Source organism: Pogonomyrmex barbatus, unplaced genomic scaffold, assembly GCF_055798465.1.
Source record: "Pogonomyrmex barbatus isolate J1 unplaced genomic scaffold, ASM5579846v1 scaffold13, whole genome shotgun sequence".
Taxonomy (NCBI): Eukaryota; Metazoa; Arthropoda; class Insecta; order Hymenoptera; family Formicidae; genus Pogonomyrmex; species Pogonomyrmex barbatus.
In genome coordinates this window covers 1,871,984-1,896,738 of record NW_028297109.1, presented here as the reverse complement: position 1 = coordinate 1,896,738, position 24,755 = coordinate 1,871,984, and the positions used below count along the sequence as shown (strand labels likewise).

Sequence of the window (24,755 nt, the reverse complement as noted above, 5' to 3'; positions counted from 1 at the left end):
ATAATTATTATAAATAATAGACTAATCATTATTATAAATATAATAATTGTATATAATTATGTATGTAAATATATAATTAAATAATAACTATACCTGTTCCGATATAAAGTATATCGTACGCTTTGCCATCCAATGCCTTTACTTGAGGATCTACAGCAACTTTGGTAAATCTGTAACTACAATCATTAAAATTAAAATTCCATGTGTTGATCGTTAAACATGCCTATGCCTATTAAACATTAATAGAAAAATTACAAACTAATTATTTTTTCTAATATTTTCATAACAATCTAATCTTCTAATCAATTCAAAATTGACAAAAAGCAACTTAAAGATGTAAACATTCAAACATTCAACTGTGTTTAAAGATAAATATTGCGTACACGCAATAATAAAGACGTTATATTAAAAATAAATTAATAAAAATATATTAGTCTTAGTCGGTTGGATCACTTACTTGAAACTGGTTTTCGTTATCACAGGCAATGAAAAATAGGATTGCACCGCGTCGTCCATGAGAGGATGCGCCTTGGCGAAATTAACAGTGATATCCGGAAGTGTTCTGGAGTCATTGACACAAGCACCGGGTCTCGGCTCAGGCACCTTTTCCGGAAGTACTCGCAGCCAGTTGCTGTTTATAGTTTCTTGCTGTTTGAAAGCACCCTGGAAGACCTCAAGAATACTATCTATGGAGAAAGCGCAGATAGCTGAGCCACCGATGGAGTTTACAGGAGTCGTGAAAACTCCATACACCAGACGCGCAGACTTTCCCGCGTATCGACCATCAGTGACATCACTCGTTGATTCTAAATAACATATAGAAGAGTACTTTTAAAATAATTTTTATCTCGTCACATTTTATCTCTTCACACGAACCAAATATTAACACTCCAAATATCTCTTAACCAAGGGAATATTTCAGCAATTACATAGAATATTAAAAAAGAATGCTGAGTTTGAAAAAAATATTTGCAAGATCCAATTAAAATGATATTTTGATATTTTAAACAAGCCATGTTTTTTTTTTTAGTCATCTATTTGTGATTAATGATGTCATCTAAAATTCACTGTACTCAAATTCACGAAAATAATCGCTGAAACATCGAATGCTTTGCATTGCGGAAATTGCTGATACATCAAATATTGATGATATATCGTATTCGCATTTAATTTCATGTTACTTATTTTACTTTTTTATTTTCTATTCGAAATGAAGCTTTTCTACTCGCAATCTCGCAATATTAATTAAATAATTAAAAAAAATTTAATTTAATTAATAAATATTCAATATTGAAAGCAATCATTTCATCCGTTATAAATTTCTCGTACGCATGTCTGAGTTCTATTTTATGAAATTACTGGAGGCTATACATCGATATTAATAAACACGTTCCGTCATTAGTCTCATCTTAGTTCTGCCGTTAGATACAAAGTTCGAACAATCAGCAGAGCAGTCGAGTCCTGTGATTTCGCGGTGTCTCTTAGACATCTGGAGGTACGCCAACTTCGCGGAGCCAGCATAGGGATTTCAATTCGATATGCGGCGACAATATTCTACGAGAATAGAGCACTCCTCTCGTTCATTCTCCATTCCTACCGATCCTAAACGCGATAGTGCACGGCTATTGTACCTCACACTCGAGATTAGTCCATTTCGCTGTACGATAGATAACTGGAGAGACTTATCCGATCGTGTTATACGCATGGAACAGACGAGAAATCCGAAAATCGATAAATGTGGCAAAAACTCTTGCGCAAGTACACAAAAATATTATAGAAATATTAGTTAAGTATGAGTTAAAAGTGTTCCTGTTAATCAGAAGTCAAACAGAAAATTATATTTATTATTGCGCGAAAATATGTATCGTGTTGTGCAGAATTTCAAGGTAAATATTTACAAGATGAGAAAAAAAATGTTGAAATCTTCAAATAAAGCATTTTTTAAAAATAATATTTCAAATGAAAATTTCAGGAGAGGAATGGCGACATACACAACAAACTTTTATAGTATGTATTTTTTATAAGATACCAATGTCATTGATATTTTTATAAATGGAAAAAAAATGATATTTTTTTAACGTAATTTTATTCTTTTTTTTCCTAACTATTTTTGCATGTAAAAGCAAAGTTATTCTGTATATTAATATATTTCTGTAAGTTTTAAATTTTATTCTGAGATGATTTTGATGTAAAAATATGACGCTTCATAAAATATCCATTTATAACTATATCTCGCTACTTTTACATAAGATAACGAGATGATTTATTAAAAAAAAAAATAACACATAATGTGCATCTAGAAAAACAATATATAAGGTGTGTATAACATATTGCAAATTACGTTGTACATCAATGTATCCACACGTGAATAACACAAACATTATTAAAGCCAACTCATCCTTTCTATAGATTTCTATAGATTTCAAAAAACTTTTTAAGATCTTTAAAATTGCTTTTCCTCTCGTACAATATTTCGTAGAACGCGAAAAATATATCGCGCGGAAATCGCGAGAAAGCTTGCTTAAAAAGCAAGAGAAGCGCGATGTATGTACTAAATGGGGACTAACGTAGTGCAGAGCCTCGAGGAGGCTCTTTTACGAGTCCCTTTTGGAGGGATGTGCGAGAGCCCTCGTTTGAAACTACTCGAGCGTGGTCACGATCGAAGCCGCGAAGGGACCGCGCATATGCATACTCACGTATTTCGTTGAAATAGAAAGGGTACTCTCCCGGTACCGAACAGTTGAGCCTCGCTTTCAGGAAACTCGTCCATCTGTCGCTAAATGCGTGTGGCCCGCCCTTATCGTGCTGACAGACTCTGCCGATCCGCGAGTAGACCGACTGTAATGCGAATCAAGCTTGTAATCGAGCTGGTTTCCATATTTTTGCAAATGGATCCATATTACTTCTTCTATCATATCATAAGGAATCTTTTCTCTTTAAAATATTTAATTATTAAATTGCATTAGCAAGAAGTACGGTAAACGGATTTGTTTCATTTTATAAGTTAAAAAAAATAGAAAGGTGCGTGCGCACGTAAAGTACAAGTATGCGTGTGCCAGCAAAATATAGTTAAGATAATTCCCTAGTAAATCTTAATATTTTATAATTTTTTTTTTTTTTAAGAAATTTTTAGGAAAAACAGATAAAACGGTTGAAATATAATATGTAAAATATATATTAATTTGCTTAAAAAAAAGTTAAAAATTATTATTTATTTGCGAAAAAAGCAAAAATCTCTTACCTTTCCGCAATTCATATACTCCACAGCTGTTTCACGAAAGAAGAAAAATACATAATCCTGATACGCGAATGAACTGACGAAGTTGGGACCTGAAATAATAAAATTACATCGAATTTGATTAACAAACTTACTTTATACGATATCATGTTTACAAATTTCGCAATATCGCCTCTTTCATTCTATTATTTATCGATTAATAAAAACAAAAATATTTTATTATGATAAGATCAAGTTAAATATTATAGATAATAACTTTATATTTCTTATAAATTTATATAATTTATATGCTAATGTATAAATTTACATAGTTTATAATATAATTTCTTATAATTATATATTATAATTTATGTATTATAAATTCATATTTCGATAAATTTATTTGATATTTACATAAAGCGATATTTCGAAAATTATATTGTTGATTTGGTAATTTGAATCATTCTATTGTGTAATAAAAATTTCTTTTACTCCTTAAATATGAACGTAATATTGTAATAATAAAAACACAATTATAGTTTTGAAGCTAGTATTTGTTTAGACGAAAACCATCGATCATTTCATATCTAATACCAAAAAACTCTCTACCTATTCAAAACTTTTAATATGATCTAATAATTACAATAATTAATAATAAGTAATTAATAATAAATCATGTAATTAATAGTTATTTATTAATATTGCGGTGATAGAATTGTTATTGGTGAGAGAATTGTTTACGCGGAACAAATTTTGCCAAATTTGCCAAAATAAACTTGTAAAATTGCAAAACTAAACGTGGACGCTCCATATCCCAGGATTTCCAAGGGATTTACCGTTCAACTGATTGAGGTCCGAGCGTTCGGTGCGAATTTTATCCCTGTGAATCAACGGTTCGCCACCGGAGAAGTCAGCCACCGTCGCAGCATATAACTGTCCCTCTGAAACATGCATAAACGTTTCCGTCAGTCAGTCGCACCTTCCACATTTGCAAGCTAAACGAGCGCCATCAGGTCGATGGTTATACAGCGGCTCTCAGGGTTAATTCATCCTCTTACTAACGCGTCTCTCGGAAATTGCCCGTTGAATTTACGTCGGTGACACTATCCGCAGGATGGTTTTCGCGTGTGTGTACGCACCAGGATGATGCTCTCTATGACATGACCGAACTTTCGCTTCTCGCTATCAAAGTCCTCGAAGGACCGAGCCGGGAGCCTTGGAGCTCTCTTAAACGACGTCACATCTCGAGTCTACGCGGATAATTATTGTCAAACCTAATTCCGCCACCCTCGCAAATTCACGACATCTCTGTATTAATTTCAGCAGAAGTGCGTCCCTTCACTCCAACCGGATCCTTTACCGGATACTTTATTACTATCAATAGACGAATAAATAAAAAGAACGTAAAGATAAATACCGTCATTTAATAATCAAACTATAATTAATATTTTAGAAATAGAAAAAAAATCTTATTTGATTTGTAAATTTAATAATTCTTCATTAAAAAGTTCATAAAAAAAGCAAATTTCATTTTCAGTTTAAAATAATGAGAATCCTCTTTATAAGATTAATACTCTTTGCAATATTGTCTAATTTTCATTGCCACAATAATATCGTACATTAATTTATTTCTGTGTGTTCTACTTTCGATATATTCTTTCTTTTTCAATTCTTCAATAAAAACTAACGACGTAAGATCCGGTAGTTTCAGGGCTTAAAGAAACTGATCTTCGGAATTACATTGTAAGTCTTGCATTGACGAAGGCGAGCAGCATTTTAAAATGAAGAATTAAATGGAGAATTATTTCTTTCTAAATTGAAGATACTTAGTTGAGAAGATACTTCTCAGCAAAAATAATTACTTAATAGAAATTGGTATAAAAAGATGTATAAGATGATGATACAGAATGATTAAAATCAGAGTATCATGCGAAGCACATTCAATAGAAGCGACTATCTTGCATGAGCATAACGGTTAAGACTGGAGTAATATATGAAAGTCTGGCGTGTGCAAGTCGCATTAAATCATATATACACGTTTCCACAAATCTGCAGATTACTTTAATAATTGTTATAATGTAATAAAGTAAAGAGATAAGCATGATATACATTAACAGTTACAAGGATAATATTTAGAAAATAAAGTGTAATATGGTATAAAAAGAAAATGAGAAAAAGGCATTTAAAGACACTCTTATATAATATCAAACTAAAAATTCGAGGAAATAAATAAATATATATATACGTGAAAAAATGTATTATGTAATTAAATTTATGTATTTCATAAAAGTCAAATAATTAGTCAATTTTTGTGATGTTTGAAAATAAAAAGAGAACAAGAAAAGACTCGTATACGTTTTATATTTTTTATTTCAATGAAATAAATAATAAATATAGAAAAATATTTTTAAAAAAATATTTTTACCTGTATTGAAAGGAAAATAATAGGAAAATAATAGGTAATATCGTGCAAACAAAATAGGTTCTGCAAGAGACTAACGAAACGAAAAATAATGAAGGAACGAGAGGAAAACCGTAGCGTAATAATATTAAAAGTTTGAAAAGAAAGACATACATTTTAGAAGGACACATATAATTACTAAAAGGTGTTAAAAAGTCTATTTTTATTAATATTACGTTGGCATAAAAAGAGATTTTGTTATATAATATTTGTCAAATAAAGTTAAAAATAAAACACATAACTACATCATAGTTAAAATAAACATGACGCACTTTGTGCAAAAAAAACATGTCTATAAAAATCTGAATAAGAATATCGATAAATAATAAAAATAAAAAAAAATAATAATAATTATGTTCAGTTTTGTTTCACATCATTTTTTCTCTCTATGTATTCCCATGCAGAAGAGAGCATGGTTTCAGAATAGTGTTGAGTATACGCAAACCTTTGTATACGTACACTGTATACAAAAATAAAAATTAATTTTTACATATGCTTTTATTTTCGTATCAACATAAACAAGAAAATCAATCATTCTACAACTGAACATTCGTATATAATTTTGAAGTGATGTAAAATCAATTCCATGTTGGAGCTTTCGAATACATTTCTTTAAAGTATAGATTTAACTCTTTCTCATTCTTGCTGTCATTTTCAAAATCATAAATTTCTCTCTGCCATTCTATATGGAAAGTCTTGAAACTTCGATGCTCGACGGTCTCTCCAAACTTGGGCAGCCAAGTCTCGAGAGTATAGCTTGTTAAACTACAAGAATTGCGACAGATTTAATCTTTTGTACTGAAAAATGTTGATAGAATTTAGAAGTAGAAATCGAACAATCTTGTAATTAGATATAACAATATCGATGACAACAGACACTGAAGCACTGACTACATTCGCTAAGCGTAAGTAGTTTGATAATAGATCAATGTGTAATTTAAATGTTTATATAACGATAGATCTGCCCGATTTCTATTGCCAATTTCTCCGTGATAATATTGCACTCGGCAGATCTGCTCGATCACCGATATACTTTCATGTTGTGTCTGCAGGCTCGCCAGCAGCGTAATGCGGATGCAATTGATGCCAATCTATTGTAATATACTGCTGCCAAACTGCTAGCATACTGTTATCATTTTACCTACCGAATATATCATAGATAATAATTATATAAGTTAATATGCGAGAAATAAAATGTTAAAATTAAAACTGTGTGCTTGCTGATATCCAATTACGATAGAATTGTCTTATCTAAATAAATTTGACGATATTTTTTTGTATTTTTTGTATTTCTCAGTAATGGAAAGTATAACACATATACGTATAATATAAAATTCAATTTTTTAATAGTTCAATTTTATTATAAAAAAATTAAGGAAAGGACACTACAGGTTTGTATTCAATAAAAAAAACTATTCAATAAAATAATTAAGTTTTAGTTTTACAAATTTAATTTTCAATTTACACGCACGAATGTACGTGCGGCCGCGCCGAGATAGACTCTTCAATTTGTTAAAGAATTCTTAAACGAGAAAAAGCACGTCATCTTGGGAATATAATTCTGTACGCGAACAATTTTTCTCAGTCTCGTGCGCAATCGGTCGCAAAACCTCTGAAAGATCCATGGATTTGATCGCTATACGGTGTTTGTACGGAGTACATAATGCGCAAGTATACACAACGGGTATCCGCCAGTGCGATTGCATCTCCTCCCGTGCTCCCGTAAAGGAGATCCTCGAAGGATTCGCCGCGGCGCGGCTCCTCGCGGAGCTCCCATATTTCACGTTCAAAAAGCACGATGGGATTTGAGGCCGGCCAACGTATGCGCGCGATAAGTGTATATAGCAACCGGGCGGTCATATATAACGGGGGCGAGGCAGACGTTAGACTTAGGGGGATGAACGTGCCCGTTGCAGGCTACAAATCTACGGGCTGTGAGCCCGCCGTGGCAACGCCGAAGCTCGCGAATATCGTGCGCCACGCGCGTAATACCTGCGGGAAAGAGGCTTGGCTACGTACGCGCGAGCATCCCCGCACCCCCCGCCCCTCCCGCGTCCTCCTCACCGCGCGAGCATCCCGCGAGCGGGACACGTAACGCGCGCCCTCGAGATCCGGGAGGAGCGTTGCGTACGCGCGGCGGCGCTCTATATACTTAGGGCTGATTTAATGCACCGTTGCGTCGCCGACGCGTTACGCCCGTGCCGTCGTCGTCTCCGTCTCGCGAAAACTTGACTTGAAAGTTTTCGCAGGCAGATGGGTACGGGTCGCGCTGTTGAAAGTGGAATTCGGGATAGAATCGCTAACAAAGCGTAACGTATTGTAACACAGGGATGAAGAGGATGGTCTCTGGAATATTAAGCCCTTCCGCATAACGCATATCTTTGGTGAATTTCGAGCAAAGAATTATTATCTTTCAAACAAAAGCTACGCTACGCTGTGAAAAACCTAGCTACGTTAATATAGCTTAATATATAATTAAGTTAATATAACTTTTGTCTGAAACATGTAATTTTTATTCACAATTAATCGAAAAAAAAAATGTATGATTCAGAACTAACATGTCTAAATTATTCTTTTTCCCCCTTCGGTTCAAACATGCACAAAATAGACAAATACTTAAAAAATAAAGATCACAATGTATTTAATAAAATATAAGGTTTACTTTTTGTACAAACATTTTTCGCGTAAAAATCTGTACATAAAAAGACGAATTGTAAGTGCTTTTGATATACATCTTTTCTCTTTATTTTTGAAACATTTTAATTAGAAGAAACTTGACGGGATTGGAAAAATGAGATGAATACATTCGAGCACATAATGTAATTATAAAAATTATATAAGCGAATACTAATTGCGCCTACCAACCGCAAGTATTCATGCTGATCAACTTTAACGAGACTAAACGTTGAGGCTTTTGTCGTCTAGAAATGAAACTCCTGGAAGAATTTCGCAAGATGACGAAATTCCTCAACGTGTAGAAAAGACGGTATCTAGCTCTAGAAGTGGAAGCAATATAAGCACGTGCAGTGTCAGTACAAAGAGGCTATTGGTAAAGCTAAGAGGTGAAATTTTCAGAGAAGATCCTCGAAACGGCAAGACTTTGTCAGATCATCCCAAAATCAACGGATACGATGATAGAACGCATCCTATTTCCCGTGAGAGAATCTACATCTTCTTAGAAAACCCCGAACTATTTTACAGGGCCCGAAGCGTATTTTAGATTCTAAAGCAAACTAACTAAATTCATGAAAATAGTATCGTCGAAAAATGTGAAGCTCTATACATTAAATTAAAATAATACACAAGAATGTAAAGAAAGATTTAAAAAATATTTAAAATATAAAAAAATATTTAAAAAAATAACTCAGAATATGAAAGTATTGAAAAATTACGATTTAAGGCGGTATAAAAAAAGGATATATTTTAAAAAGGATTCTGTTCTCACAGAATTCCAAACAGTGAATTCTTAACTTTTTTAAATTTTAATTTATTGAAAACGTTTTTAAATTTATCTACATGTTGTAGATAATGAAAAAAAGCAAGTTATACACTTACGTTTTTGTAAATTATTTTAATTTTTAAATTTAATATAATAACTATTTTTTTAATTTTTTAAAAATCCGATAGATTTATTTATATTGGATATAGTTAAGCTAATTTAGCTTTAAAATAAATTATGTGTACTTACATTGAAAAAAGATAAAATAATAATAAAATACACTTTCCATACATAAAATCTGATATCAACTTTGACATTCAAATCTTTTTATAAAATATTTTATGTAAAAATCTGAAAATTTTTATATTCATATTTATCAAAATAATATTTATGATTAATGCAAAATTTATATTATTATTTTTTTATTATTTTTATATTATTATTAATTAAATGTTTTATTATATCTGAAATAATAGATAATAAATAAGTTATGATATGCGTGCATTACGTTTATGTTTTAATTATTTATATCGTTCCATTATATTTTACTTCATATTCTCCTTCAATCTATTTATATCTCATTAATACATAACATGCAGCTAAATGTGGAAAGCAATCTATATTTAGGAATCGGAAAGTGCAAATTTACATGTTATAACACAATTACATAATTAACAGAAATTAATTGACAATTAATATAACAACTGTAATTTTTATTTGTTATATTGTGTGCAATCGTATTTTTACGCATGTTTTGTGTAAATATATCGGCATTGATATAAAATAAATAATGAGACATAAAAAACAATAAAATTAACATTTCATTGCTGATAAATCGAGGTCATATGAAACATAAATCGACAATGTGACAATAAATTTCATAACAATATTATAAATATAACATATTGATATTGCGAATATTGTTAGACATTTGATAGCATTTATTGCCTTTTGACAGATTTGGGACAAATGGAACACCAGTACTTTTTTTAAAAAAATCAAATATTTGTATTACTGAGAATAAAAAATATAAGTATGTATATAATTTTTCTTATTATTGCGCATTATCAATGATATTATCGTTATCATTACCGTTTGCATTTGTTAAAATTAGTGCAAACAATTTTTTTTTTTTTTCTATAATAGATATCTATGTGATTTGAGATTTTGCTTGAGGAAAAGACCGATAAATTAAATTTTTGCTAAAAAGGATTTATATAAAATTCCTAGACATTAAATTATTTTATTAAATTAAATTATTTATGTATAAAATGAGATCCAAAAATCGCGCGTTTTAACTTCCCTTTTGAATCCCTCATTTTAACTATTCGGTCAAAATGTACATGAGGTCAATATCTTTATGATTGACCCGAGCATCCCGATAGACACACGCCATTTACACGTAGAAATATCAAACATGTTTGTAAAACAACTTCATTGAAGCAACGCATCGTTTGCTTTGCTACAGTATTGATTTACCGTTTGCACTTTGGCGAACATACGACGCGCGCACGTGCCTCGTAATCAGCAAATTATAACATTCAACGTACGAAACTGCACGTTTATATATCATACAAGTAAAAAGTTTCTCGAGCAAACGTACAAGATATATTTTTATATGGAATGATATCGAACTTTTACATCTCCTAACCGCGCACAGTAACGCGTATTATATTTATATAGTTTAAATGGCATGTAATATAAACAATAAGATATTATGCGCATGGTGTATGGCATAAAATATCTCTCGTTATTCTTTGCCATTAAAAATTTTTTCTACTTGTAAAATAATGGAATTGAAATTGACGAGTAGAATAATATTGGCAGAAGATTTCATATCAATCTAACAATGAGATATAGAACATTTCAAAATAAGTCTCAGGGTTCACCATTTCTTTAATGCATGTGAAGTTCATTCATCTTTAACCCTTAACTGGAGCAGTGAGAATATACTGCGTAACTGGAGCACATAGTTTTCATGAACCTATCTCCCTTTTTATGCTAAAGATAGCAAATACATTAAAGGAAGTTTACCGAAGGATAAATAGTTTCTACGAAAAATAAATAAAAATATTTAAAACAAATAAAAAAAGACTACATTCGCTGAATATAAACAGGGCATTAATGCTTCAATCAAGATATTTTTCTCTTTGAAAAGGAGAGATTTATTTTCAGATCTTTAAATTAATACTTAATCACTTTTAAATGTTAATTATTTGAAAAACAAAAGAACTTTTCTCTTGTAGTACATGGCTTCGCCAAGGAATTGAAATTAAAATAAAATTATTCTCTTTGATACAAAATAATACTGAATTATAATAATGACTAAGAGAAACTGATTAAATAATACGGACACAAAGAAATAATCAACTCTGCAAAATTATTATGTAGAAAGTAGAAAATGTGGAAAAAAAGGAAATCGTATCACAGATCGTGCGATGTCATGATGAATAAAAAGAGGAAAGAAACTTTTTAGAATCGTTTGTCGTAGTCGTTAGTCGTTCACGCATTATTTATTCACGCATTCGCTGGGCCAGACGCGAAATCATGCGTGTATCTCAATCGTCTCTGTGCGGAATGCACAAGGACTCGTGATATTCGCGTCGAGCTCCTCGTTCTCACAAGCTACTCCACTCGCTTGTAGAGCGGTCGAATCTCTCGAGTGGCACTTACCATCGTCAAAGCCACGCGTCGCCCGTCAAATCTGATATGTAGTACACAGCACATGTTTCAAAATGTAATAAAAATCCTCCTCGATAAATATTTTCCGCCGGCGGACGGTTTTCGAAGCGTAGCGTAGAGTGGCAGGACTTCACGCAAAAATATTTCGATAACGCTACCGCCGACCTGATCGCACTGAGTTCGTTTTAGGCCGCGAGAAAATCCGTTACCTAAAATTCTTCCCGGAATAAAATAATCGATATCTCGCATAGCCTGTGCGTCGAGCGTGCATCGTTTGAATTATTATATAAAAAAAAAAAAAAACTTACCGGCAAAAACCGCTGTGCTATTGTGTCGTGGATCGTAAGGACACAGTCCCAAACCGTCCATATCACTTTTACTCACGTATGCTCCGTCCTGAAAGCGAAAAAATTTTTTATTACAACATTTTTTTCCTATCAGGAAATCATACGGATACACAGTATATAAAAGTATGCGACTTTTTGAAATCGAATGTTTTTTTTTTTTTTTCATACGGGGAGTAGTTGAAAAGTAATTTGAAGTTGTCAAGATAAATGAATCACTCTGCACGTGGAGAGTAACTGCAAATAAAAAATGGAATTTAATGTCAGTCACGCTATTTTCCGGAAACGTGAGACGCGAGGAACCGCTCGAAACTTCCTATCAGGAAATTGATTTTTCTTCTGCAACATAGCTTCTCATGAAAATGTGCATTTACATTTATACGTCGCGCGTTATATGCATCATGTATGTATGCGAATAATAGGAAGCGATATAGTATCACAATAATATAGTTTCAAGATATTAGCAATTTAATAACTAATTCCAATCGCAATTACCGCTTGTGTATCTTTTTAACTGTATTAATGGACAATCGAAATATTACAATATAATTTGTCTGCTTGTACCGGCCAGACTTTTGACCGTTTGTTGAAACGACAGCCGACATGATAATAAAATAATTATATCGAATCAATTACGAAAATGGTCTATGTACTTTATCGAATAATGGATATGCAATGATCGCGATGATTGCAACGATCGATTGGCGATTTTAATACTTTCAAAGTTTCTTAATTGCTCGTGAGATATAATTGAAAATTTCGATCATATATATGGTGAATTAACAAACAATGATTTGTAAATATTAATCATAATTTTAGTACTTAAAGATATGAAAATCAACAATGTAACAACAAACTAATCAGATTTGTAGTACAAACTGACACGGTTTAATTACTCGCAGAACCGAGATTGACACTCTCCTCATTTGTTATCGCCACAGAAATAATAGAGCTCTTTGTTTAATATTATTTTCATATGATTCAATATTGATTTTGGTACATACAGCAAACTCTTCATCCGAAATGAAAGTATCGATACCGTGATTTACCGCTGACGCAACAATATTTCTCTCTTTGATTGATGTATCAATTTATGTTTACCGTACCGTCGCGTGCTACATATTTTGGATATCATCTCTGTTTGTAACAAATGTCGACGCATTATACGGCGATGCACCGTTTTTTATTCAATCCTGCAAATAAATCCAAGTTATGTAACAATTCGAGAACTCCATTTGTTTCCGATCCAAAGATAGAGTAATAGCGACGGAGTAATAGAATTATTAACATCGTTCGTATCAATACAAAAAAAGCTCGAAATCTCGTATTCATCGTTCGTACTTGTCCCTCGTGTTGCGACGCCGTGATTGAGTTTGTTCGCAACCCTATAGGTTTTACGAACAGGTCGTATGTAGAGCGAATTTGTGGTACGATAAACTGACTCAATAGAGGATTGCGAGAAAGCGAGTAGGACAAGCGAGGTATCTCCGTGTTGCTTTGGATCTCTTCATTTTGTCTCTTGTCTAATTTCTTCTTTTATAAAGTGCGAAGCAGTAACTAAAACGTCGCGTATCGTCAAAAGAGTTTCCAGAATCCACTCTTGTAAATAATTTTCGATGAATTAACATGACATCAGGAAATATATTTTATCCAAATAAAAAATACTCGTAAAATGGCTTTCTATTTCTCTCAAGAAATATTGAAAATGGAAATATTTCTAACATATTATATCTCTCTGTTTGCATTGCATTAGATTTATTTGAAATTCAGAAGTCATAGATTAGATTCAACTTTTTTCAATTGTTTTATAAAAGATAGTTTTTGCTTGCACGCGTGCGTTTCGCGATGTGAATGCTCGTCATTGAACTGTAATGACATCGTTTCGAGTCGTTGTTCATTGTAAACCGCATTCACAAACGTGTACAGACGTCGAAAAAAAAAAAAAAAAAAAAAAAAAAAATATCGGAAAATCCGCTTGGTGCAGCGTAAGACAATTAAAAAAAGTTGCAAGCGAGACCGCCGTGCGGCCGGCCACGGTAATATCCCGAATACGACGAACGGTGTCGCAACTCATACGTGCATGTAAATGCAACGATGCATGTAAAGAAATTGAAACGCAGCGGAGCTATTCGATGCAAACGGCTATTCGATGCAGCCCGCCGTCGGGTATTCCGAGATGCTGCTGGTTGAGTCTCACGTAGTCTTTCTCTGAATCCCTTATATTTCTTCCGTTCGTTTCTCCAGGATCTTTTCTTCCCTTTACTCTCGCTCCTTCTCTCCGCTCCCCTCGCTCGCCGCGTATCCTCGCTTCATCTATTCTCATCTGCTGGTAAGCAGTTTCGTAACAAGACCAAAATACGAGAGATAAATACAGAGTCTCGCGGAATGACGAATAGTCTCAATTCGCACACCTACTTCAGTTTAAATTTCATTTAAAAATTAATTTCTATATCAGTTATCCTTTCCCACCAATCATGTGAGACATAAAAGAATTTTTTAAAATATTTATCTTTATTCGTATATTGAAGCTTAACAGTTAATTATCCAACGTCGTCCCTTCTATTGGCCAAATAATTATTTACAACTGAGTAAAATGGAAAGGAAGAATTTAAATTTTTACAATTTATATTCATTTATATTATATTACATGATATTTTATTCAGAATATATTGTCTTTCAAACATATTATCGAAATCTTTTACACTCTTCATAAAACTTCATACAGAATACGTAAACAACGCATTTGTTTTCGGTGTTTTAATATCAAAGTTTACCACGGGATAATTCGAGGCATTGCCTCGTAAATTTTGCGAGAAAACAATTGCGAGGCGCCACAGGAGACAATAATGAAGGCGTAGACGTGTTTGCGCTTAAGATACGATAACAGCTTGATTTGTAGCAAGTAAGGAAACTTTATTACAAGTTATCACTATTCTCCAAATAATTTATACAATATACGGGACTAGAGATATTAATATAATGACATAATGACTAATATATGGGAGAAGATTTTTTTTTTATAATATTAAAAACAGTTTAACCATTTTACTTTTAGCTGAAAAATTTTTTTTCTTGCGTACGTACTTGTGTATGATTTTTGCAAAATAATGAACTCGTTTATCGTCAATTTTAATTTCTTGGAATCTTATTACAGAATATAGAATTACTAATGAGAATAATAACTAAGTAATTATTATTCACGAGTTATAATTGATTATAATAATATATATTGATATTTATATCACATTACAGCTATTAATACAGACAAATACCATCAAAGATAGGAATATCCTACATGTGACAGGATTATTCTGCACGTATGAACATGTACATAACGCGCTCTAATCTAGCTCGATGAAGCTATAACAACCCGTAAGTAGATGTAATTACAGCGTCCAATGAAATTTGATTATAGTTTAATCTCTGTATCCTTAAAAAGCTATTTGCTTAGTGTTACATAAATCATTCCTTGTAGTGTTTTTAACCGCAATTAATCGCAATATCTTTTTTCCTTTTCTTTAATTTTTTTCAATAATTTTCTATATATGATACAGTAGAAAATTTATAATAAATATGACCAAACACTTGATATCGGTAATTCTTCTTCTCTAAGAAGAATTTTTTTCTTGAAAGACTTCTTTATAAAGTGATCTTTATAAAGTGTGTGCAAACTTTTTAATTACATCCCATTTCATATTAAACAGTACTAGTCAGCAGCTTATTATGAAATCATATAAATTAAAGGTTCCCCTTATATGTGTGCGATATGCAAGAAAGATATATATTTTCATAGTGCGCGCGTATAACTTTGCGATATAATCATACTCATTAATTACTGGTTTACACGGTGAGATTTTCCGTTGTAAATTTCGTGAGAGATTCGCTGTAATTGCGAAACACCGCGGGGAACAACTGCGAGTTTCATCTTCGCACATTCGGCCTGTCGCGATATAATTTGCGCTAAGTTCGAAAACTTTCGAGTGTAAACTGCACAGTCCTCGCCCACCGACATTGTTTCGCAACGATCACGACACAATGCCATGCCCTCCTGCGTGACAATGTATCGTTCACCGCTCCATCGCCCGGATTATTGCATTCGCAATGAAAGCTATGAAACGTTTAATATCGATTACAAATGTAAATGGCTGAATAAATAAGCGAACTAAAAGATACCTAAGGTTCATTAAATGCATTAAGTTTACTCGCTACTTCCATTCTTATTTCCAAATTTTTTACGTGCCTAGATAGAAATATAAGTGCAACAAAGAAAATCTGCTTTGTTTTTGAAAAAATTATATTCAGAAAAATGACTGGAAAAATTAATACCTCTCATTTTTCCTAAAATTGAATGACAGCTTCTAATTATTTCAATAAAAGTAAGTTTTAAAACAGAAATTCTTATCCTTAGAAAAAAAGAAACAGCTTTTAATCATGCTAAAGGAAGCTTGCCAAATAGGATCATAAAAAATCTTATCTTCGTTCGTATTTTTCATCAATCATATTTCCTTTCGTCTTCATACTTTTTCCATATATGAAAACATAAATTATGTATATTTTACGTATCGTTTTATATATATATATATATATATATATATATATATATATCTTTATATTTTTATAGAATATTTTAATACCAATTTTTTTCTCTCTTACCGTAGACTATAGATAGATCGTTTTCACGTACTTCAATAATTTCCATCGCAGTCTCGATTTCTAGTAAAAATTTCCAGGCCAACGTGCGCGCACGTTGAATTGTTGAATCGCGTTATTAAAATACATCTCGTAGACGTTTTATAAAGGTCGTTCTTAATTGAACAATTTGTAAGTCAATGAGAGATCAGCGGCGGATGAGTCGATGCGCCGTTGAGACAGCTAGCAAACAACTGCATCCCGCCTCTGCTAGATGCGCGACTTGCTTTTGTACAAGCAGTGAATTCCAACATGAAACGAGAATTGCGGAGTGCTGCCTGAGATAATTTTGCGCTTCACCTCCGCACGTGTATACACTTGCGGCATAATTCGCATCAAGTGGGAAAATTCGTGTACATCGTGTATCGCAACTCGCGCCTGCTTCCGGCATTTCGTTCTTACGACGATCGAAGTAGCGAGAGACTTCGGAAATAATATTATTTCTTCCAATTAATGACGTACCATTAATAGCTGTCTCGCGCGTTAAAATTCTACCTTCGGGGAAATTTCATTTATTTTAATATTCTTTCGTTAATAGTAAAGTACACACAACTGACGACAACCTTTGTGACGATGCTATATCTAAATTTTTATGAAAATTTCAAGCGGGATGTTATCAATGGTCTCCATCAACTGGTCTCTCTCTCTCTCTCTCTCTCTCTCTCTCTCTCTCTCTCTCTCTCTCTCTCTTGTGGAAAAATTAATTTCACTCAAGTATTTATTTAATCAACAAAGTTTTAATCGATCATTTATCTTAATATTGGCATCACGGCATAAAAATTTTAATTATTTTTTTCCCGTTGGGCTAATTTAGCGAAGATTTTCGGTATTTCTTAGGAAGGAAAACCGCTGTATGATTCGCCGTAATTCGCAGTGACAAGAGAAAAGCCAGTTTTATAGCACAGTCTGCAACAGAGTTTCAGCATTGTCTCGAGGATGATCAAAGTGACAATGCTACCGTATAAAGCGTGCTGTCAGGTTGCAACTTGTTAATAATGGTGAATCAAGTACTGTCGTATTGAGACGTCGCAGTCACGCGACGCCAAATTATATACCGAGAAAGAACGATGATAATGCAACGTGATTTAAACGGTGCAGTGGAAACGTATTCATTGTTTGGCTCCTGCTGTGATCTCGTAAGCATTATTAATCTGTTTGTGCCTACAATGATATTTCACGCTGCATTGTGCCAATGAAAGTTATGGCGAATTTAACTGTAACTGTACTGTGCTTCGTGCGAAAAGTTTATTTATAAATTATTTATAAGATTCGTTAATTCTATCAATATTTCTTTGATATATTATTATTAAATTATTCTCAATATCTGTTTTATTAAAACATTACAAAGAGCACGCCTCGCGCACGACATTTATTGTTTAAAATTATATTTTTTATAAAATACTCACATCGCATGTTATATTTGCCATTAAAATCTCACACAAGTACTGATATTAATTATAAGTACTAGTATTAATATTTGACAGTTATGTAACATAAAATGTGCAAAGCGAAAGAACCAATCAACGTTGAGAAAAAGCGTCAATAATTAAAATTTTACATGGTTTTTATGAATGTAATATAAAATTAACTCTTAAAATATTTATAGTATATTAGTTAAATTTTGTATGGAATATAAAAATTTGCAAATGCAACAAATATCGTCGAAAGTGTTTAGGATAATTTATTCTATTGTAATCGAAATATCTTTAATATTGGGCACTTTTAAATTCTTCTGGATCTGTGGATTTTATTGTAATTTGCACAATATTTCGTAATACATACGTACAGCGACAACTAGTTTATTATAACAATTATTTCTTTACAATTAATTCTTAGAACTAGAAAAAGATGAAGAACAAATTGAAGAACCGAGATTAAAGTTAATCTACGTTTGTGGACTCGGGCATAAACGTATCGAAACAACGATTTTTTGATAACGCAACGTATATACATATATCGCGTGATTTATTTCTTTGAAATTTATGACTTTAATAAATAATAACCCCTCCGATAGGTACGGTCTTGACATGGCGGAGGAGCTGAGTATTCCGAGGGGTTTCATATCCCAAAGAACGAAGAAGTCAACAATACCCATTGTTATTAATAACAATTAATAACCGTTATTAATAACATAAGTATTACCGTTAGATAATATTAAGATTATTAATAATGTTATTAATAGCCGTGAGTCATCCAGTGGCTCCTAGATGGCAAATGCCGTTTCACGCATTAGTCGTTGATTTTTGATCGACATTCCACGGCTGAGTTTAAATGAACGAATTGTAGTTAGAGTGATAATTCATAAGTGTATCGAAACGATAATTCTTTAACGAAATATAAATATATATATATATATACACACATTATTTAATGTTCAGTTATTAAAAGATGCTGTAGTGTTTCGTGTTAAATATTATTTGTAATATTATCGAGTTAAATATTATTTGTAATATTGTAAAATATTTTGTCGTAGTCAGATTTTGTTGATGGGGCAGCCTTGAAAAATGTTTACGCACCGCGAAGCGTCCTCCATTGTGTACACACCGCGAGTAGCGCAAGTCGCATTTAATGATTCATGCGCTACCATTCATTCAGCGGCGTTCGTCCTGACAGATCGCAGCGCACGTCGCTCCGCATCTCTTCGCACTTCTTTAATGCTAAACGTTGCTATATCTTAGGGAATAATATCTTATGTAATAATAAATGGTTATTAACATGATTAACGTGATTGATTCGTAAGCCAAATTCGATTCGTACCAAAACGGCGACTTTATAACATTTGTAGTGTGTGTGTGTGTGTGTGTGTGTGTGTGTGTGTGTGTGTGTGTGTGGGGGGGGGGGGTATATTTCGCAACTTATTATTTGAAATTCATAACTTTTTGTAAGTAATAGTACCTCTCTAATGAGTACGGTCTTGACGTGGCAGAGAGGCTCAACATTCTGAGGGGTAACTCAAGCGGTACTATTAGTCGGCAGAATGTTGGCTGATAGTTTGCCGATTAATTTGTGCTACTTGGGTACGTACCCCAAAGACGAAGAAGCTAACCAGTACCGTTATTAGTAACATTAATATTAATGTTAAATTACTGCTATTAATAATGTTAACACAGCATAGCCACGAGTCGTGAAATGGCTATTATGTGGTAAAGTTGATTAATGCGTTTCACGCATTAAACGTCGGTTTTGAACCGAAATTCCGCTGCCGATTTAATTGCGAATGAACGAACTGCAGTCAATTTGTCGCGTCGCGCGTTTGCTTCGGGAGTGTCGTAAGTGATCGGACCAAAAGATTTTTCCTCGCCCTGCGAGGGCTCATTCAAAAGATATCATAGCTCGTGCGGGGAGGCTTGCAAGGGATGCATTTTCACGCCACGTTTCACCGCTGCGGTGATGTCGGCTGTGAATGTTCACACGCACTCGCAACGCTTGATGTGCTGTGTGTTCGCATAATTGCAAACTGCATTAAACAGTTAATTGAGAACGCGCTTTTCGACAAGTCGATTCGGTTCCAATCGGTAAGAGTTCAATCGAATGACTTGCTTTTCGTTGCTTCTCTTGATTTCTTCTTTTCGGCACAGCATTGCCACGAGTCGTGAAAGGGCTCCTATGTGGCGCGTGCATTTCGTGCACTGATTCACGCGATAATTTAATCGCCAACGGTTTTTTTTTTTTACCTTTATTTTCCCTTCCTTAATAAATTCCAACAAATCGCGTTTAATCTGACTTGACCAGAACTTAATTCGGGCGGTTTTTGCACGTGCCGAAAAGCTGGAGTCCAATTGCCCAAGTGTCTAGATTGTTAGACATCGGCGATGGGTACCTTCTTTCTCATCTATCACATTTACCAGCCTTCTCGATAGCCCGGCTGCCAGATTACGCGTATAGTCACGGCTTTGATGAGTCGCCCTGAACCGTTGGCTATGTGATGGTTGAGTCAATTTTAGACATGATTTCTAAGAAACAAGAGAGACGTCGAATTCAATTTAGTCGATTCATCTTCTTCCGCTTCGGTCTTAGCCATTGCTTAAGGAGTTACCGTGTGTCTCGAAAAGCTCGCCAACTCGAGTGCTGACTGGATCGACGGAACTTAATATTTTTGGAAATTAGTCCGCGCGCGATTATAATAATTCGCGAGTGTTTTTCGCGAGTGTTCTGCGAGTGTGCTGCGAGGACATCCGATCCGACATCTTGAGAGGAGGAGGAGGCTTAGAAGCGTCGAGCACCGACAGAGCAATCTTGTGGTAATAATAATATATATTTCGTGTCAATATTAAATTAATTGTTATCTCATTTAGATCATTATTTTCATTTGGATCATTATTTTATGTTGTCTTTCACAACACTTTAATTAGCAGACATATTAATTGCTTAAAAGTTATCAAATAATTTCTCAAAAAAATATGAATAAAATAATTTGATTGCTTTAAAAAATTAAATTTACATATATAACATATAAAGTAATATAAATAATTTAAAAATAAGAATAGAATTTAATTTATTGTTTCTTTGGACATATATTAATATATGGAATTTATGGAATTCATTAAATTTTCAAGTTTTTTAAATAAATAATTAACAATAATAGAAATAGCACAAAATTGCATGAAAGAAATTCAATTAAATAATTAATAGTTTTCAAAAACATCAACAGTTTTCATTTAAACATTTTTGTAATATATGTTTCTCAATATGAAAATAGAAATAAAAATTACGAAAAGATATTCATATTTTATATTTATATATAATAAGAATACAAATGAATATATTATGTATGTCTTTTTTATTTACCTATTTTTTCTCTTCTTATTTTACCAAGATTAAATATCTAAATCGGTGCATAAAAGAGATGTATAATATGTTGTAAATATATATAATATCTAGTATTTAGAATTTATATTATATTTATATGATATAATAATTTGTAAAATTGTATATTGCGTAATATACAATTGACATACTGATTATGGAAGAAATCTATTATCTCGTTTAAATCTCACGTCATACATTCTGAATTTCTTATGTCATTTTCATCTGATTCATGAGATTTAAATAACGGTTTTGATCGTACGCGAATAATACGGACGAATAACATGGGTCTTAGATTTTTTCGGTTTGAATATTATTATATTATTTATATATATCATAAATTATATCATCAATTTTATTTTTATTTTTCTATTTTTATGAAATATTTTCAAATTATCATTCAATTTTTTTAAATCCTTATTCATATAGAGATATAATCAGATTTTCTTATTTTAAATCGAAGATTAATCACGCGTGTTATGAAAAAATATATTATCAATAAATTAATTTTAAGAATCGTCATCATAAATTTCATATTTTATAATTATAATATTAATGTTTGAATAGCCCTTGCGATCGATACAATTTTATAATTGACGTGCGCGTGTAAAAATCGAGCAAAAAATTAGCCGATTTTGATAATTAGCCAATGGAAGAAATATCTACTATCATCTCTGGCTATGTGGCCAGAATCTCTGGCTATGTGGCCAGAATCTCTGGCTATACGGCCAGATCAACGATAGAGTAACGTGACGAGGAACAATAAGAGGTAGGTCAATCTGAAGAATCATCAAAAAGTTAATCAATAATATACTAAACAAAATAAATAAAAACGTAAGTGGTTAATTTTTATATATACGTGCAATTGCACGTAATTACGGGAGGGAAATTATAAAATATGCCATCTCTATCTTGAACATAGATTTTTAAATGTTGCATTTCTTTCTCGAATATATTTTCTATTTGATGATTGCGAGTAGGAACTCCACTGGATTAATTAGCACAAAATAGAGATTCGATTTGGTAGGAAGAGAAAATTTGCAAGTAGATAAAGATATTATTAAATATTATTCGCAGGTAAATAGCAACGTTATGAAAATTCGGGTGGGAAAGAATTGAGGCAGATAGAAAAATATTATAATTTAAAAATTAAAAATATGATTAAAAATCTAATATCATCCACGAAATCTATAATGAATCCACTTAAAATATTAGTTGTAAAATGTTAATTAAGAAATAAGACAAATAGGAATACTGTAAAAATTTAAATAAATCATTTATAATTATAAATATTATTATAATTTGTGAATTAAAAATCAAAGTTTTTATTAATTGTTGTAGTTATTGGTTTCAGTAACATTCTTTTCATTGGAAAAAATTTTCCAAAATTTTTCAATTTTTGTTCAAAATAATCATCTTAATAACTGTCTTTATGTAGAACAACTTTATAAAAACAAACACTTGACACACAACATTTTATATTTTTTGGATCAAGTTGTAATTAAGATTTAATAAAGAAGCGTTACGCTACATTTGATATTTCATTAACTCCGCTTGTCAAATAACTTAAAAACTTAGACAAACATTATAAAGGGCCTCTAGAAGATGATTGAAGAATGAAAGTGTGAATTTTACCAACGCTTCATACAGCAAGTCGAATTTCACAAATACCCGTCACGTAGCGACACGATGCCTCCGTGCAATCGATATTTCATACGGTTTCGCAAAGTTTACACGTAGTACTCGATTTTCCACACTGTCATTTATCTATCGAATTTTCTGTTGGCCAGCTTAAATAGATTTTTTTTTTAATAGTAGTAAGACTCTCTCTTTAATAGTAGCACAAAATAAAGTCTTGGTATTAAAAGTAACAAAATATTTGAGTTTCAACGAGAGATTAAATATAACACAATTTTATTGATAAAATGTTTTATTTGATAAAATTTTTGTGTAAGAGTTTTAGCCATTTGTTTATAAATATAAAATCAAGAAAAAATTTTAATATATATTCACATTTGGTAATCCCGTGCTAATATAAGAGTCAATTGTTTCACTCGTCTGTAAGAGTTGCTTCTCTAAAACGCTAAAGGAAGGGATCTCAGAGAGAGAACTTGAGAGAAACTTTGGGAACACAAGAAAAATAAATTCGTAAAAGAGAAAAGGGAATCAGCAGAAATGTGTAGGAAAATAGAAGAGAACTCTAGATGGTGTCGTGAGATGAAAAGAAGGAGAGAGAAAGGAAAGAAGCTGAAGAAGAAACTGAGATATCTACATCGAGAGATAGAAAAGGAGGTGTTAAAGGAAGAGTTGAAGCATCAGTAAAAGTATCCAAAGGAGATAAATAATTCAATGGATTAAGAAAAAAAAAAGTTATTTGCAAACATAATATCTGAGAGTACTCCTTGCTAAGCGGTTACTTCCTATAAATGCGAATTCTTGAGCGAATTCTGATTTAATCCTCTTCTGACAGAAATGTTCAAAAAGGTCATGTAAACAACATAAACTACAATCAACAATATAAATTACTTTATTACACTTTATTGTAGCCTTTGAGACACGCGATATAACAATTGGAATATCGAGTTCATTCTACACCGATACCAATGTTACAAAAATATGAGCTTTACTCTCTTTTCCGATCCGGAAAGATTCAGAATAATTATGTCGCAGCGACCAAAGAGAAAAACTGAGAAAAGAGAAAAACCCTACTTCCACATACTACAAGTCTTTGATTCTTTACAGAAGTAAAAAAAGGAAAAAGCTTGGACGGTAACAAGCGAAGAGAAGCGCAACCGTCGACCGATCGCGTAGACGCGGCTCTTCTCGTCCGGTACACGAGGAAACTACCACTGAAATGGCTGACTAAAAGCTAAAAGCCGGACAGACGAAAGCGAGAAAAGAGAACGGAGAAATCCGCGAATGTATTTCTCGTGGGAGGTAAGAGATAGATAGGTGGATGCGCTACGATAGAATGAGTCGAACGTTGCGGAAATTCGAGAAGAAGGAGAGAGAGAGAGAGAGAGAGAGGAAGAAAAAGAAAGACGTCGGGAGCGAAAGAGAGAAGACAGGAGAGAGAATAGACGATGGTAAGGAAGTTTTTCCGACATGAGATTTACG

General features: G+C 32.6%; 1 protein-coding gene across 1 annotated transcript in view; it reads right to left on the bottom strand.

Annotated features, from left to right (window-relative positions):
• The window catches only part of LOC105423206 (semaphorin-1A), a 217,341-nt gene that overhangs the window by 4,726 nt on the left and 187,860 nt on the right, over positions 1-24,755 (bottom strand). The window contains exons 6-11 of the mRNA XM_089072445.1: positions 12,108-12,195; positions 4,054-4,158; positions 3,242-3,330; positions 2,697-2,838; positions 458-806; positions 94-176 (exon numbers count right to left, since the gene is read on the bottom strand). Of these exons, the coding sequence (XP_088928571.1) occupies positions 94-176; positions 458-806; positions 2,697-2,838; positions 3,242-3,330; positions 4,054-4,158; positions 12,108-12,195 (856 nt within the window). The remainder of the gene's footprint in view (positions 1-93; positions 177-457; positions 807-2,696; positions 2,839-3,241; positions 3,331-4,053; positions 4,159-12,107; positions 12,196-24,755) is intronic.